At 45.7% G+C, this 16,318-nt stretch overlaps 2 protein-coding genes across 4 annotated transcripts; one reads left to right on the plus strand and one right to left on the minus strand.

The window, feature by feature from the left end:
- Positions 1-252: 252 nt before the first annotated feature.
- NKCC (sodium potassium chloride cotransporter) lies at positions 253-13,795 on the plus strand. Of its 3 annotated transcripts, none has more exons than XM_011147636.3 (19): positions 253-569; positions 5,769-5,909; positions 6,163-6,223; positions 7,685-7,949; positions 8,513-8,766; positions 8,979-9,093; positions 9,238-9,563; positions 9,909-10,140; positions 10,255-10,376; positions 10,460-10,659; positions 10,785-10,932; positions 11,034-11,275; positions 11,586-11,794; positions 12,060-12,174; positions 12,262-12,365; positions 12,497-12,611; positions 12,739-12,899; positions 12,980-13,091; positions 13,185-13,320. In XM_011147636.3, the coding sequence occupies exons 2-19, from the start codon at positions 5,779-5,781 to the stop codon at positions 13,318-13,320; spliced, it is 3,048 nt and encodes a 1,015-aa protein (XP_011145938.1). In that variant the 5' UTR covers positions 253-569; positions 5,769-5,778. The 3 variants fall into 3 exon arrangements, with proteins under 3 accessions (XP_011145938.1, XP_011145936.1, XP_011145939.1); XM_011147634.3 differs by lacking the exon at positions 253-569 and adding an exon at positions 1,866-2,538 and having other exon boundaries at positions 13,185-13,795; XM_011147637.3 differs by lacking the exon at positions 253-569 and adding an exon at positions 3,356-3,395.
- A 257-nt stretch (positions 13,796-14,052) lies between these two features.
- Positions 14,053-16,001, minus strand: Naxd (NAD(P)HX dehydratase). Its single transcript, XM_011147632.3, has 2 exons — positions 15,608-16,001; positions 14,053-15,436 (listed from the first exon to the last, which is right to left on the minus strand). Exon 2 carries the CDS (start codon positions 15,403-15,405, stop codon positions 14,461-14,463), a length of 945 nt encoding a protein of 314 aa, XP_011145934.1. The 5' UTR covers positions 15,406-15,436; positions 15,608-16,001; the 3' UTR covers positions 14,053-14,460.
- Between the last annotated feature and the right edge of the window lie 317 nt (positions 16,002-16,318).

Consider the following 16,318-nt stretch of genomic DNA (forward strand, 5'->3'; position numbering starts at 1 on the left):
TGCGTCATGGTGGCCAGCAGCGCTTAATAAGGATAAATATTAAGGATAATCCGCGATCCGCGGGCGCGATCTGCCTTCTCCCGACGACAAATTTTCAAGCGGTAGTTCGCACGATAACGTATCTCCGCAAGGGCGCCTTGATAGCGTAGGCGTGTATCTTGCAAAGCCAACGTCATCGGCCGCATTGACAGTTCCTCGCCGTCTATATAATGACGGCACCACTGAAAAAGGTGGTAGTCGCTCGCAGGACACGTTCGCGAAGCCATCCTCGCGATAATGATGATATAATCCGCTAGATCGTCTCGTCTCACATCTTCGTCGCGAAGGCGTCCCCGCAAGAGGGAGACAAAGCACCAGTGAATTAGTGCGCGCATATCCGAAACAAAGGCGAGATCCGTTGGATTCCTGCCTCTCTTAATTACGCTAAAAAACTTTGCGCATAATATATATATATATATATATATAAATTGGGAATATTGGATAAATTTAAAAATTGGGTGATTTGCCGATACTGCAGCTCGCTCTCGGCTGTGTGATTTTTGAATCAGTTTCACGCGCGATCTATCAAGGTACGTTTTTCATTCGATTCTTCCTGTTCACACTTGTACCTTTTATTTCTTTTTAGTTTAAGATACATCGATATTCTTCTACTTTTTATTGCACAACTTGTCCCGTGTGGAAACTTTACGACGCAACTCGTAGCAACTCGTATTTATCCTTTAACGCACGTGGTGCTTTTTTCCTTTGCGGATTTACGCGTCAGGAATAGAACCCAGTCGCTATCTTTTCCTGTTTTCTTTTAGATCATTTTCCTCACCTTCTTTTTTTAGATCATCTCGCGCAATTTATACAAACCGATATGATTTCTCTCGATATCGCACGCGTTTGATGTCTCGGCTCTCCACACGGCTTCTGCGTGTTACCACGAAATTTCGACTTCAAGCGGCATTGTTCGAGCGAGTCTCCTCTGGCCGCGCTTTTTTGCGCGCGCACAGAGTGCTTCTCTCCGCGCTAGCGTGCAGCGTGAAGAGGCGTCAAAGGATTTCAGAACGCGAGGGAATCACCGCGGCACGACCTTCGCGCCTTCTCTCTTCTCATCGCGGCTGCTCCGCATTTCTGTCCGCGGCGTGCTGTTCCGCGAAGCGCGCTGTTCGAAAATCACTCGGCTCTGTCTCTCTCTTTCCTCTTTTCTTCCCTTCCTCTTTCTTCCTTTTCCCTCATTCCCAACCAAAACACGCCGAGGGTCGAAGTTTACGAAACACTCACGCAGCAGCCGCCCACGCGAAAGCTCGACAGCGCGCCTTTCTCAGCTTCGCGAATATTCACCCTTTGATGAGGCATCACCCGATATATCCAAGTCCGAAAATCTCTGCAAGGCTGACTCGCAAGTTCTACAAGACGGACATTGAAATTCGCAGGGCAGTGTTCCCGAGAAGAATAAATAAATAAATAAATAATACGTATTTGCCGCGGCAGACGGGCGTTAGACGACGCCGCGCCTTTGCGAGCATCCCTGTCGATGTGCGTACACACACACCACACACACACACACACACACACACACGACTATATATTTATCAGCGGGCGACGAAAAAACCTGCGAGGGGAAACACACGACACGCGTATCGTGCACGCGTCGAAATATTTTTCGCACGTGTCCGGGAATATAATGGACAAAAATGGCTGTCGTGCGCGATCCGCGCAGGTACGCGCGGCGCACGTGTGTTCGTACGTACGAGCGGGCGTGTGGGCGCGTGTGAGCGCTCGTGGAAAGGGAAATTCGACGCATGCTTCCTTCCTTAATGCCTGCACTCGGGGGGGTCTTGAACCACACGAGGTTCAAGTTTTCGCGACGCTCAGTGCCTCGTCGTGTTAGATTGTCTCATCGTTCGCCTCAACGGCACCGGCCGAGATCGCGCGCGCGCGCGCGGCCCGTCGAACTTCCACTCGTATGATCTTTCAAGCGGACCCCGCGCGCCGTGAGTCCAGATTGATACGCTTTTTCCAGCGCGGGAAATCCCGGGCTCTCCGCGGTCGCTCGGATTATTCGCAGCGGCATTCGTGAAACGCGGACGGACGAGTGAATCCATGTGAGCCGCAGGCGCCTCGATGCCGATCACTCGGCTCGATTCATTCGAAAATTCGCGTCGCCGGTTTCGCTCCACTTTCGCAAGCTCGCGCGTGCACAGCTGATAGTCACTGTTTAACTTCGTTGCTTTGCGCACTGCCGGCTAGTTCGATGCGCTTTTCGTGCGCTGCGATACTCCCGACGTCGCGCGCGCGCTAAATTTCGTGAGATCGCGCTGGACACGCTCCTCTTCCGAGACTGCAATCGTTGAAGAGAACACGACTTTGAGCTTCGATTGAGATTCTACTGTGACTGTCATTTCGGCTTTGTTCCACTGAAACGCGATACGTGTGCTGTTGGTAATTTTCGAGTGATCCGCGCGTCATCCGCTCGTCGATGTACGTGAGTTTCGTGCACAGCCTGTTTACTTAATTGCACCGGGTTTCGCCTACGCACTCGATACGCAGGATGTAAGTCAGAGTGATTTATCCTCGATGTAAGAAATTGAATTTTTATCAGCTGACCTGACCGCCTGACCTCTATATCACCGTCTCGAACGTGAACGCACCTTCTACTTTTCCATTTGCGCTTGCTCTGCGAAAAGTGAAGTAAACGTCCGTCGTACTTTCGAGTCGATACTTCCAAGTGCGCTTGCATTTTACGGGTTTACTTTTTTACTTGCAAATGTCGTCGCGTAATTTAATGCACCGAACCTACGCTCGAGTACTTTCAATGTAAACTATAGATTGCAGCCGATAGTGGAAAAGCGGTCTTCGTGTCGCTTGAAACGTATCCCCTCGATGGCTCTTCACTTTTGAACCGTAGATCACATTTCGTCAATCGATCATGTTTCAATGGGCACTTCTCTCTGAAGAAAAATAATACCGATTTCGCCCGTATTATCGCAAGCAATTACGTCGCACATAAGCGTACAAACGACGTGTATCTCAATTACTGAGCAATTAATCAATCTCATTTCCGAGCGTCTCGTTCAATATTCGGAAAATAGAGGGTTTCCTGAGAAAGTGTCAATTTCACCAGTCGAATCTGCAAAAAGAGCGCGTTGGGTCGATGAGACGCAAATTCGTAATTGTAAACACACACACACACACACGTTATCGCGATCGACTCGCACCTCGGAGTAAACTGATTTAATCATCAAGATGCAAGATTAGCGTATTATTTTAATTGATTATCGGATGTCAGCTGGTTGCGCAAGGCAGATAAGTCGATAAGCAAACGTCTTGTTCGTCGGTGAGTCTGATAAGTGGAACGACCGTCTGCGGAACGTGCGTGTCGTCGGCTATCCAAGAGGATCAACGAGATCGTAAATAGCAAAGTGAAGGCGCCTCGCCGGAAAAGGCGCCAAAATCCGTCTCGCTAATTTATTCGACCCGACGTACGTTTGTGCGCGAGCCGGGAGCTTACGGGACGTAAGCGGTAAATCGATGCAAATGAATCGTGCACAGCCGCGGGCGTTCATCATCGATTTCGACGCTATGGTGCACGTTGACCGTGTTTTCCATTTCGTTGACCCGCGATTATGCGCCGACGGGTGCTCGTGCGCGCCGATGTACGTCGAGTCGCGTGGAGAATCTCCCCGGAGCGAATGTCTCGCAAAGTGCGAAGGAGTCGCCCTTTTGTCCCGCTTCCTCGCAGAGTCCATATTCTCGCATTCTCCATATTTCCCTCATTTTTCCTTCCCTGCGTGCCTTTCGTATTTTTCTTCCCCTCCTTTCCAAGTACTTCGCATCGACGATCGCGGATCTTGCAAATAACGTGAAACGTTTACCGCAGAGAAGGACTCGAGCTTGTATGAAATATGTGTGGGTTAGCTTTGAAATTTATGTGCATATAATGCTCGGCGATTAATGCAAGTCGATTTTCCAAAGGATCGACATCGCTCAAAGTATGTCATCGAATTTTGAGAAGCTCGATTATGAAGCGCCGGATATTTCGGGAACGGTATCAGTAATCTCAAGAAATGGTATTTTCTCCGTCCCATATTACATTACTCCGTCGCGTCGCGTCGTCGCGTAAACGTAGGGGCGGGAGACACGTGTGTGACATCGGCAAACGTCCAAAGATGCGTCTTCGATGGATTCTCTTAGGAACCTCACCTTATTAAATTACTCGACCAGCACTCGATCTCGTAAAAAGTATCGATCATGTCGCTGCACCGACAGGTTGACCAGAGTTCGTAATTCGTTCCCGCGCCGGCCGTGATTATCGCGGAGCTCTTTGAGCGCGCCACGAAATTAACAATACAATAATTTTATTTTCCTTTCTCCATTCCGAGAATATTGTTTAACCGCATTTCTGGTTTTCCTTCTTTAATAATTTCTCGTTTTTCTTCCCATTTTCCTTCTCATTTTCCTTCTCCTCTTTTTTTTTCCTCTTTATCTCATATCATTCGCTCAGATTATCTCTTGTATCATTTGTACCGCCTTTGTCTCTCCTCATATAAGACAGCGTCACAATAAACTTACGTAGTACACAAATCTATGCGACCCAAAGTTTCTTCGTTCCGCTGAAAAATCGCATCGGACCGATCTGAGAATGAACACGCTGCGTCCGCAAAATTTTCCGTTCAGCTTTCGCGCTATCGAGCGCATATTCATTTACACGAGCGACGTACGAGCCAACCCGGTCAGGCTAATTCGAGCGATGAAACGCTGTTAATTTAACAACGAGCGCGAATCAATATTAATCATACGCCGTTGGACCTCGCCGCGTCCTCCTCGAACGACCATCGCGGAAAATCGCGTACGCTTGCGAATAGATCTCCGGTCTCGCGTGCTTCCCGATTTTCATCGGCTGGGAAGATGACCGAAATAATTGCACGGGAATCTCCGGCACGCGTCGCGGGTTAAAGTCATGCACCATTAATATAAGCCCCTAGATAAAGCGGAAGACGGTCAGTATCCTTTCGGCAGACCGAGCGCAACAGGAACGTCCCGTCGGCTTTTATCGCAGCGTTTCGTTACGCGTTCTCGGCAATTCGTCTGGCGCATTACGCGCGTTGCGACAAATTACGCCTTAGCATGATCGGCGAATGGCGCGCTTTTAATTAAAGTGTAATAATCGCGCGCCTCCACGGACGCCCCAATACACGCCCGACTCATTGGCGCGACGACCACGTCCTTTAGCATTTTCCGCGAAGTACTCCAATATACAGCCATGATGTCCTTAATTCCAATTATCACTCCACGCGAGACCTTCGGGTCAATATTGAATCGTTGTCGCACGACTCTTTCTGGAAATTGCACCGTCCGCCGTTCTACCAACTTTCTAAGGTCTCTTTTTTTTTTTCTTTCTTTCTTTCGCATCTGCACCGGACACGCGCGAGGCGTCTGTAGTGGTTTAAATCACGAGGATTCTTTTGGCCACAGGTGTCACGTGATTGCATCGTCATATCGCACTGTTAAATCGCTACGGATTCGAGTCGATTGTCGACATTTAAAGTTTTTTGTTTTTTGTTTTCAACTAGTCGCTAGTGTTTCAACTAGTCTTTTGTTTTCTACTAGTCGCTAGTGTCTCGATACGGTCGTATATGGTTATAATCCTTATCGCGGCAGAGCTAGCAGCTAATTAGCTGCTATTGTTTAAGCGCTCGTGCAAGAGGATAACGACTTGCATAATGAGCAAGGACAAGCGGAAAACGAGCGATGTTGTGTTGTTTATCGAGCGCACTTTTCAGGTACGACGAGATGGAGAGTCGCTTCCAGGGCAGAACGCCGGAAGACGACGTGATCGGCCAGTTGCAAAGTAACAAACGATCCCCGATGACGTTAAACGTGAGCGGACTGTGGGACGTAGTTCCACGCTTGGATTATTATAGGTATATATTTGCGAATTAATTATACGGGCGGTATTAACGTGTATATCGTATATATCGCGCGCGATTCATCGCGTATCATATTGACGCACGGCTTTCGCTATGATATCTGACGCCCTACATATTAAAAGATCGTTAATGTCTTTTTCGCATTTATCTGGAAACGATTTGTCGGTGAATTCGGCGACGGATGGAGAAGAATGGGGGGGGGGAGTCAATACCTGCGTATATGTCACTTGTCGAAACTTTTTTGCAGAGTGAGCCGCCGTGTGAAGAGGCCATCGTTAAACACTTTGCACGAGGGAAATCTGATAAAGGTGAGGAAATTTCTCTACGTTTGCGACATTTCGATTTCGCATTAAGGAAATTCGCAAAGGGAAATCGAGATTTCTTTCGCTACCGTTCTCGCTACCGATATGCTTAGAAGCTTCCGCTTGTCGTGACGACTCGGCGTCGTGGGAAGAAATCTGACGATTTCGTCCGGTAACGGACTCATGAATATGACCTGATTATTCGGTAAGCTTCGCGACGGATGATATTCGCTACTCGAAAGAATCTTTTTACCTAAGCCATATATCTCGCTCTCTCGATATAGTTATCAGATTACACGGAACTACTATCTACGGATCTCGACGCATCTCGTCGACGACGACGTTACATCGTTCGTACACGCCGCTATCTTTGTATTGTTCATTGTTGTTTTAATAAAGGAATCGGTGCGCTTACGAATGTACGATTTATATGTTGCACACGGAAATAACGTCGCACTCGAGTACGGCGACATTTTAATTTTTCTGCCACAATATACGCCACAACGATACGGCTTATCGGTTGAATGCGCTTGAATATTCATCGATTTCAGTCGCCTCGAAGGTCGCATTTAGAATTTCACTGACGTCTGGCTCCCCGCTAAATCGCGTCGCTCGAAAACCGCGTCGTGGATCTTTCGGAAAAGAAGGCGGGAGAAGAACGCGAGAATTGATCGAGAATTTGCAGACGAAAATCTGTCCGGTCGCGAATGGGCGTCGATGTGATCGGCCGACTGATCGGAAATCGAGCGGTTACGCGGAAAAGAAGCCGCTTCTTTATCAGAGAACGAGGCTAGCAAAAATGCTGAGATTAAATTCCAACCGCTTTCGGGCCTAGACAGTTGATAAAGCCGTTGCGACGAAGCGATGATGACTTTCGAGATGACACGCGAAACGCAATTACAGAAGTAAAATTCTGTCAGATAACAAAAGGAATCCGCCAAGCAGTGTGCGCGCGACTTCTCTCTGTCGGTCTCCTTCGCGGGCGATCGAACTGTGCGACTGATGAGCACATCGAGCGAGGGGAAACTAGTTTATTAAGTTTGCACAGCAGTAAACATCCGCCCGGTGAAATTAGAGGAGATATCGCGTGGAAGAGCGGGCTTTCTTAGGCGCATTGTTGAATTTCAACGTCTCAGTCGCCGTCAGTCGGAATGTCGGAATGTCGCTCGTCTGTCCTTGCAACGAAAATTGCCCAAAAATCATCATCCGCGGACTTCCTCTCACGCGGAGTCCGTGAGAAATTTGCACGCTGATTTCGCGTTTTCCCGAACGCCCCTAAGCATCGTCGATCGGTTAAGCATCGTCGCGATTGTATCGCGCGACGGCGTAACGCCACGAAAATTATGCAATTTGCGATACGACGTTCGCGCGCGCTGTACGACGATGACGACGACGACGACGACGACGGCTTCGAGAATCTCGCGCGACGAATTGCGCGTCTAAAGTACGCAAATATCGTGACTTCAGGACACCAATGTCGAGAGCGGACAGGTCGGGAGCGCCGCAGGCGGTCAGCAGGGCCACAGCGGAATAAAATTAGGATGGATCCAAGGCGTTCTCATACCATGTCTGCTCAACATATGGGGCGTTATGCTGTTTCTGCGACTCTCATGGGTAGTCGCGCAGGCCGGCATTCTGCAGAGTATCGTCATTATCGGAATATCGGCGGTCGTCTGCGTCATTACGACGCTTAGCCTCAGTGCAATTAGCACTAATGGGGAAGTAAAGGGAGGTGTGTTACCACCGTATAACGCATTCTGTAATTCTTTTTTTCCGAAGGAGTGGCACCGCGCCGCGGCACCGGGAGCGCTCGCGTTCGACTTTTATCGTCTGATATACGACGCTGGCGGTTTCCTTCTTTTCTCTCTCTCTCTCTCTCTCTCTCTCTCTCTCTCTTTCCTCCGCCGAGCTGAAAAAAGACTTTCCTCGGAAAGAGATCTATGTCGGACGGCGATGCGTTTACTCGCCCCATCGATCTTGGCGAGCAGACGACCGGTCGCTCTCTTATATAGCCGAGTCAATGTCGGGCTTATTGTTTTCGCGGAATTTCATCCGATCGATTTCATTTCACGTCATTTACGTAGTGTTGAGTGAAGTCGAGATTAGTCGAAACTTATATTCCCGGTCGACACTTCAAATTACTTAACGATTCTTGTGTTTCGTTAGAGGATATTTGCAAGAGAATAAGCTTTAATGACGAAGTAAGAAGAAACGTTCCATGTTTTCTTGTTTTTTTTTTTATCAACTCCCATTATGAAGAAGTAATTAGGGTATACAATGGAGACTGACTTGCAGGTGGGATATATTTCATCATATCTCGATCTCTCGGGCCGGAGTTTGGCGCATCGGTTGGCATCGTGTTTGCATTCGCGAATGCGGTAGCAGCTTCTATGAACACAATCGGCTTCTGCGATTCGCTGAACGATCTGCTGAAGACATACGGCTTGAAGATCATAGATAATGGAGTGAATGACGTTAGAATCGTCGGTATTATAGCGCTTGTCGTTATGATTCTTATCTGCGCAGTCGGCATGGAGTGGGAGTCGAAGGTATATCCGATTGATTTGCCTTTTCTCTCGAATAACATGATTCTCAAGATTAAATCTTGAAATCTTGAAAACTACATATACATGAAAAGAAGAAGTAAAAGCGATGAAATATTCAAAATAAATCGAATGAATGCTCGTTGGTGCTGTTTTAATCGCGCCGATTAAATCGCTGCTTTGCGCGAACGATCTGATAACTTGTGCTCTCGCCCCAGGCGCAAAACTTCCTCATCGCCGTAATCGTGGGTGCCATCTTTGATTTTCTCATCGGTACTGTCATGGGACCGAAGAATCTGGAGCAGGAGGCGAAAGGTTTCAAGGGATTCTCCGGTAAGCGCGAAGTTAGACGCAGCGAAGTAAGGCGCGATAACGGATATATAATAATAATAAGCCAATAACAGCAATTTCTAATTCTCACGCGCTGCCCTTACGACGGAAGTTGACTTGACGGCTGAGAATAATTAATTTCCGCAGCGGAAGTGTTTATGAGTAATCTCCAGTCGGACTATCGTTTCTCCGAGAAGAACAATCAAACCTTCTTCTCCGTGTTCTCCATCTTCTTCCCGTCGGTCACCGGGATCCAGGCAGGTGCTAATATATCCGGCGACCTGAAGGACCCAGGAAGCAGCATACCGATCGGGACTCTCCTCGCTTTGCTGATCTCCATGCTGAGTTATGTAACGTTCGTCCTTTTCGCTGGTGGCGCGGCTGCCAGAGACGCGGGCGGCTTGCTGAACAACACTATCATGAATTGCACTGCCGGGGTCAACTGCACGTACGGGCTGCACAACAGTTATTCGGTGAGAATAACCTGAAGAACATTGCTTTTAGCTATGTTTGAGAATACAACGAAGTCCCGAAGTATGTTATCTTGCGTCTCTTTCCTGATCTCAATTTGAAGAAGCGTTTCGTTTAAAGACGAAGATATAATTGTTTTCCAATGCTCGAGACCTTGAAATGCTGAGCGAGATTACTTGATTCCGCCGAACTTGTGCGACTTGTTTCTCCGTTCAGCAATTATTGCTTATCAGTAAATTGTCCGAGGGATGCGACGATTCTCGCGTCTCTTCTCGATTTAATAATAACAAGGGCAAAGATCTATGCCGTGCCGATTTTCCACACGCACACGCGTTTGTCTTTCGCAGGTCATGCAATTGATGTCTCTTTGGGGACCGCTCATTTACGCAGGATGTTTCGCGGCTACCCTGTCGACGGCGCTGACGAATTTATTGTCCGTGCCGCGACTCATTCAGGTTCTGGGTCAGGATAAAATTTATCCCGGCTTGATTTACTTCAGCAAGGGATACGGCAAGTCCGGGGAGCCCTACCGAGGCTACATCCTCACCTTCTGCGTCGCCGGTCTCTTCCTCTTGATCGGTAAGATCCTGCCTGCGTTTCTCCCTCGTCGTTTTCAAGAGACTCAACTCCCATTGAGCGTGTAAAGATCCACTGTCGAACCCCGACGAAACTCTCGAATCGCTTTCCTTTCAGCCAATCTCAACGCAGTCGCGCCGCTGATCTCGAACTTTTACTTAGCGTCGTACGCCTTAATCAACTTCTGCACTTTTCACGCGGCGCTGATTCGATCGCTCGGCTGGCGACCCAGCTTCAAGGTGAGTGCTAAGAGTCAACCGAACGACTGACGCGACATAGGCAAGGCTTACACAACGATCTTGTGGATTTGTCACTGTTGCAGTACTACAACACCTGGCTGTCCCTCTTCGGGTTCATCATCTGCGTGGCGATTATGTTCCTCATCGACTGGGTCACCTCGCTCGTCACCTTCGTCATCATCTTCGCGTTGTACCTCATAGTGGTTTACCGCAAACCGGACGTCAATTGGGGCAGCAGCACACAAGCGCAAACTTACAAGACGGCGCTCTCCGTCGTGTACAAGTACGGTGTTGAACGGCGTTCTTTTTCAGTCGATTAAGTCTCACAGATGGGGGGGATGTGTTGACATATCCCAGCCTGAAATTATCGCCGAAGCGACGCGCTCTAAAGTCTGCGAAAACTTCCAGATTGAACAGCATGGACGAGCACGTGAAGAATTACGCGCCGCAGATTCTCGCGCTCACCGGCCTACCTGGCTCGAGGCCGGCGCTGATACACCTGGCGAACCTCATCACGAAGAATAATTCGCTGCTGATCTCCGGCGAAGTCTTCCCGGTACGAGAACAGGAAACTCGATCTGACACACTTGCGTACCGGTCATTTCCGCACACCAGCCAACGAGAACACACGAAACTAACGTCCCGATATGATTTCAGACGCGACTGTCGTATCGTCTACGCTCCGTACGTATGAGAAACGGTTACACGTGGCTGTACCAACACCGCATCAAATCGTTCTACCACATGGTGGAGGATATGAGCCTGGAGCGAGGCGTCGCCGCGCTGATGCAGGCCAGCGGGGTTGGCAAATTAGCGCCCAATGTGGTTCTCATGGGCTACAAGACTCACTGGTCGACGTGCAATCACAAGGACCTGCAGGAATACTTCAATGTTCTCCAGTAAGTCAACGTTATTACTATCACTGTACGTATAGAATTTCAGGTTGTTTTTCTCGCTGAAGAAGCGAACCGGCATGTCGGCAAGAAATTCACGCGATACCAAGCCGGAAAGCAAATCAAGCCTCTCTATTCTGCGTAAACCTAAAAATCAGTCAGATTATTATTATTATAGTGCGAAAAGCCATGTGATTCCACTTATCGCAGTATAGGTATAAGAATAGTCCACTTCGGGATTACTCTTGGGTTGTAAATAAATCAGTAGCGAGAGCGCGGCATTTCGTGGTCTCTCACGATGATTTCTTCCCCTTAGCAATGCCTTTGACCACAAACTGGCTGTGGCTATTTTGAGGATCGCCGATGGACTGGACTTCTCCGGCGCGATCAGTGCGAACGGGGACGAAGAACACGGAAATCTCGCTCAAAGCAGCTACGACTTGGCGGGCAACACCTTGATGCACGCCGACAGCGATCTCTCCATGAGCACGCAGATCCCCAGAGTGCAGAGCGTACCGACGATAGGTAAAATGGCCGCGATATATTGAAGTGAAATTGAAGAAGATCGTACCACTTATGGAGATGGACGCTTTTTATTTCTACTTTTGACGATGCCGAATTAAATCGTTGTTCAAAGCGACCGTTCACTCACCTCTCGCGGTGAGCCGGTCTAAACATTCGGTAAAGAAAAGAAGAGGAAAAAATCCGCTGCGTTGTGCGAAGAAGTCATGAAATTTCAATTTTACATGTTCGACATTCATTATCTTCGATGGTTATTTGATCGTTTCAGGTTCGTCGTTCGTCACACCCACCGACGTCACAAATGTGATGAGAGATTCACCGATACACTGGAACGCGCGGGGTAATTTGAAGCAGAAGAAGAAGCTCGCTCTCGACAGACTGCTGTGAGTGTACGAATATCGATTCTGTGATCGCCCGGAGCTGCCCCGCAAATTCGTCTGCCGCTGTTAATTAATTGTCTATTATTTCAGCGATAAAAGCAACGGTATGGCCTCCATACCGGAGAATATGACAATCTTCCAAAAGAAGCACAAGCAGGGGACGATTGACGTATGGTGGTTGTACGATGACGGAGGTAATTGACAAAATTATACTTGAGCGATCAACGGGACGTCAATATATACGTATCCGAGCCGAGTCGTTCGTGTTCGGAATTAACGAAAATTTCTGGCTGATCTGTATGCGGCAAAATTTATTACTCGGCAGGTCTGACGATCCTCTTACCGTATATAATCAGCACGCGATCTGGTTGGGAACACTGCAAGATGAGAATATTCGCTTTAGCCAATCATAAGCAGAACATTGATGCTCAGGAGAAAGAGTAAGTATAAAGCAGAGCGTATAAACGAGAATTTCAACGCTCTTTGTCGAAAGTAAATGCCTTCAATGAATAACATCGTACGCGGACACGCGGACGAGTGTTATCAATTTTCGCTCGAATTTCGCAGGATGGTTGAGATAATGCGCAAAGCTCGGATAAAATACAGCAGCTTGAAGATGGTAGACGGCATCTGCGTCGAGCCGCAACAGGAAACGCAGTCCTTTTTCGACAAACTGATATCCGACTTCCGGATGAACAATTCTTCGGACAATTCAAGTACGTGTTCAGGTATGTAATTTCCTTGTTCTTCCGGTTTATACTCTTGACGTTCATATTCGACATTCAGTGATAACGATGGTCGTTTTCAGAATGCTGTGTCACCGACCTCGAGCTGCAAACTTTACGGGATAAGACCCATCGGCAATTACGACTGCGTGAATTGTTACTGGAGAACTCGAGTCAGTCTACTTTAGTAGTAATGTACGTGCGAACAAGAACGTTGGAGCTCGCGATCGTATCATAACGTCGTGTTATAATTTTCGAGGACGCTTTCATTATTTAAAACAATTTCAGGTCCTTACCAATGCCGAGGAAGAGTGCGGTCTCGGCGCCATTATACATGGCCTGGTTAGAGTCACTCACGAAGGATATGCCGCCCACGATCTTAGTCCGTGGGAATCACACATCCGTATTGACGTTTTACTCGTAGTCCACCGATTCTAGTATAGGTATAATTAAAATTTGCGTATGTACTCTGATGCCGCGAAAGGTCTCTCAACGAACAAGAAGGACTTTTCCAATGTGAACGCACAGTATTTGGAATATTTATGCCAAAACTAATGTAGATATACGCCAATACTTCTCGACGCGTTTCTGCGTTTCTTGTTTTTCTCTTCTTTTTTTTTTTTCTTTTTTACCTGTACTTAAAATCCACTTTGTATTTAATTTTCTCGACTGTAAGTTATAGAATTAAGGGGTTCTTACGACCATAAGTGTGTTAGCCAGATAACTCTAGTACCTGTAGAACAGTCTTTCCGAGCTGTTTCGCATTACTCGACTAAGCGGAGTAGTCTAGCGCTCTAATTAATTAAATAATTACAACGATCGGGTAGAAATGAAACGAAACTTTTTATCAAGACAATTATTGAAACGAAAACATGAATAATATGTGTCTATAATTTTTACATTAGTATTGAACATTTGCTAATCCCTACCAAAATCGCCTTAGTCCTTATTTCCTGAAAAATGAATCATATAAAACCCATCATGTATATTATTATCGTATTAGTAAATATGAATTCGAAATGGGAGAAAAATAGTTCTCTATATATAAATTCCTCTCGTGAAACACATTTTGCAGAAAATATGCGTATATTATCTACAACAGAAATACAGGAATTTTATTGCGAATAAATAACATTAATACGTCATATATGCACTGTGGTTTTATAATATTTATTTCTTTATAGTCATACAAAATTACATGTGTATACAAGAGAGAATGAAAGTAAAATTAGAAATATATATTTATTTACGATTTTTCAAAGTTTTACACAACGCAAAATAAATTGATAAATTTTAGATATTACGAGGATGCGTGCATGCTTCACGAAACAATAGCTCGTATTCGACCTCTTCCACTGAACGAAGAAGTTCTAAAACCCATAATAAAATCGCAATAATAATCATTGATATCCTATTTTTATATATAATTATTCCCAACTGTTTCTCTTTAATAATATAAACAATTACATATATAAATAATTATATATTCCTTTCCATCAAAGAAAACAATGCCATATACAAACAACATAAATAAAACTGAAAAAGTTCACGATGCATTTTTGTGTTACTTGGCACTATGAGTCTCAAAGATCTTGTTAAAGACTGGTTGAATCTGCTCCAACATGTCCGATGCCAACATTCCTCGTTGCTTCATTTTAAATGCTGACGTATTGCACTCTCGAATTAGTCTAGATGCAGCATAACACGCCACTATCGCAGGTGACAGAGCGCATTCGCTTGCTCCTGCAGAGATAGCCCACCACCAAAAAATGGCCAAGGAACCAGCCAAGAGATCTCCCTGTCCACCGCATCTTCTCCCAGAGCCAGCCAATCCACAGGAAATTGTTTCAGTACCTTTGTGACCATCCACAATTACATCCTTTGCTCCCTTATGCAATATTACTATATTTTTTCCAAAAGTCTCTGCCACATGTTTCACATCAGAAGCTTTGACTACAGGGGATGGTGCAATGTTCCTATCCAAAACTGCTTTAGCTAAACGGCTGAATTCCATTGCATTTGGTGTCAAGATGAGTCCTGGGTAGTCTTTTACGATTTCTGGCTTCTGACAGATTAGGAACAGCCCATCCGCATCGATAACTAGTGGTTTTTTCAAGTCACGACAGGTTGATATTAAGTCAACAATTGTTTTGAATGTCTTTTCATCTCTGCCAAGCCCAGGTCCAATTAAAATAATATGCAGACGATCCAGCCAAGGTATTATATATTTTAGTGGATCATGCTGGTCCAATATTGGATGAACTATCGGTTCTGGGCTAAATGACTTAATAGGAATGCTGGCATCTTTTGCACAGAAAACATGAACAAGATCAGCACCGGTCCTCAGTGCACTCATTGCCGCAAAATATGGTGCTCCTGTGTATTCAATACTGCCACCAAAGACTCCAATTCTACCATCTTGGCCTTTGTATTTGGTATTTATCAAACTAGGTATCACCTTCTGTATTCCTTTTAACATACGTTCATCCATCGTTGACAATGTAGACATTGTAGATATTAATATGGATTTAATATATCTCCTGGAGACAAAATAACGACTAGCAAATGCCATTTTTCAAATAAAAAGATACATGTACAGCTTTTTAATCCAATTTTTCACAAAGAGCATAAATAATAAATAATGTTACATCTTCATAAATCAATTGGTACAAAAGTTTATGCAATACAATTAAATCTTACTTTATTATTACCTGTAACGTTAACAACTTGCAAAACTATCTGCTAATGACATTTTGTACATATGGAAGAGGTTGAATATGATATATCATGTTAGAAACAAAACTTAATGTGTTTTATGTCTTTATATTATACGAGGATATTCACTACAAATTTTGTACTTAATTTTATATTTAAATAAATTTATTGACTTAAACGTTAACTGTTCATACAATGGCCGATGTATCACAAATACAAGATTTTGATAAAAAAAAATAATTCCAACATTTATATTATAATGAACAAATGCAGTTATAAACATTCGATATCTCGAATTTATGTTCAACACATCAATGAATCGACAGAATACTAAAAGTCTGCAGAAGCAGAGAGTAACCTGAGAGCGGCCAATACGACATTTTCTGCGACACCGACTTTCCGCACAGGGGAAAGGACGCCATCTGCATCCATTTTGAGAGGGGAACTACGATAGTACATCCACTTACAGGTCTCGGTAGTAAAATCTGCATATGGTGGAAGTCCATGCTACATCCACTTTCAGGCGGTTTATGTCCGTGCTGCAATGACAGTTGCTATCTCTATGGCCGGTATTCATAGTTGGATCTTATATTTAAGACCGTCTTAAGTTTATCTTCAAACTCTGTACAAAGCACTTCATTGGCTATAGAGTTCCTGAAAGTGAACTTAAGACGGTCTTAAATAAAAGACCTGACTATGAATACCAG

The sequence above is a fragment of the Harpegnathos saltator genome, unplaced genomic scaffold (genome assembly GCF_003227715.2).
Source record: "Harpegnathos saltator strain DR-91 unplaced genomic scaffold, Hsal_v8.6 scaffold94, whole genome shotgun sequence".
In the NCBI taxonomy this organism is placed as follows: Eukaryota; Metazoa; Arthropoda; class Insecta; order Hymenoptera; family Formicidae; genus Harpegnathos; species Harpegnathos saltator.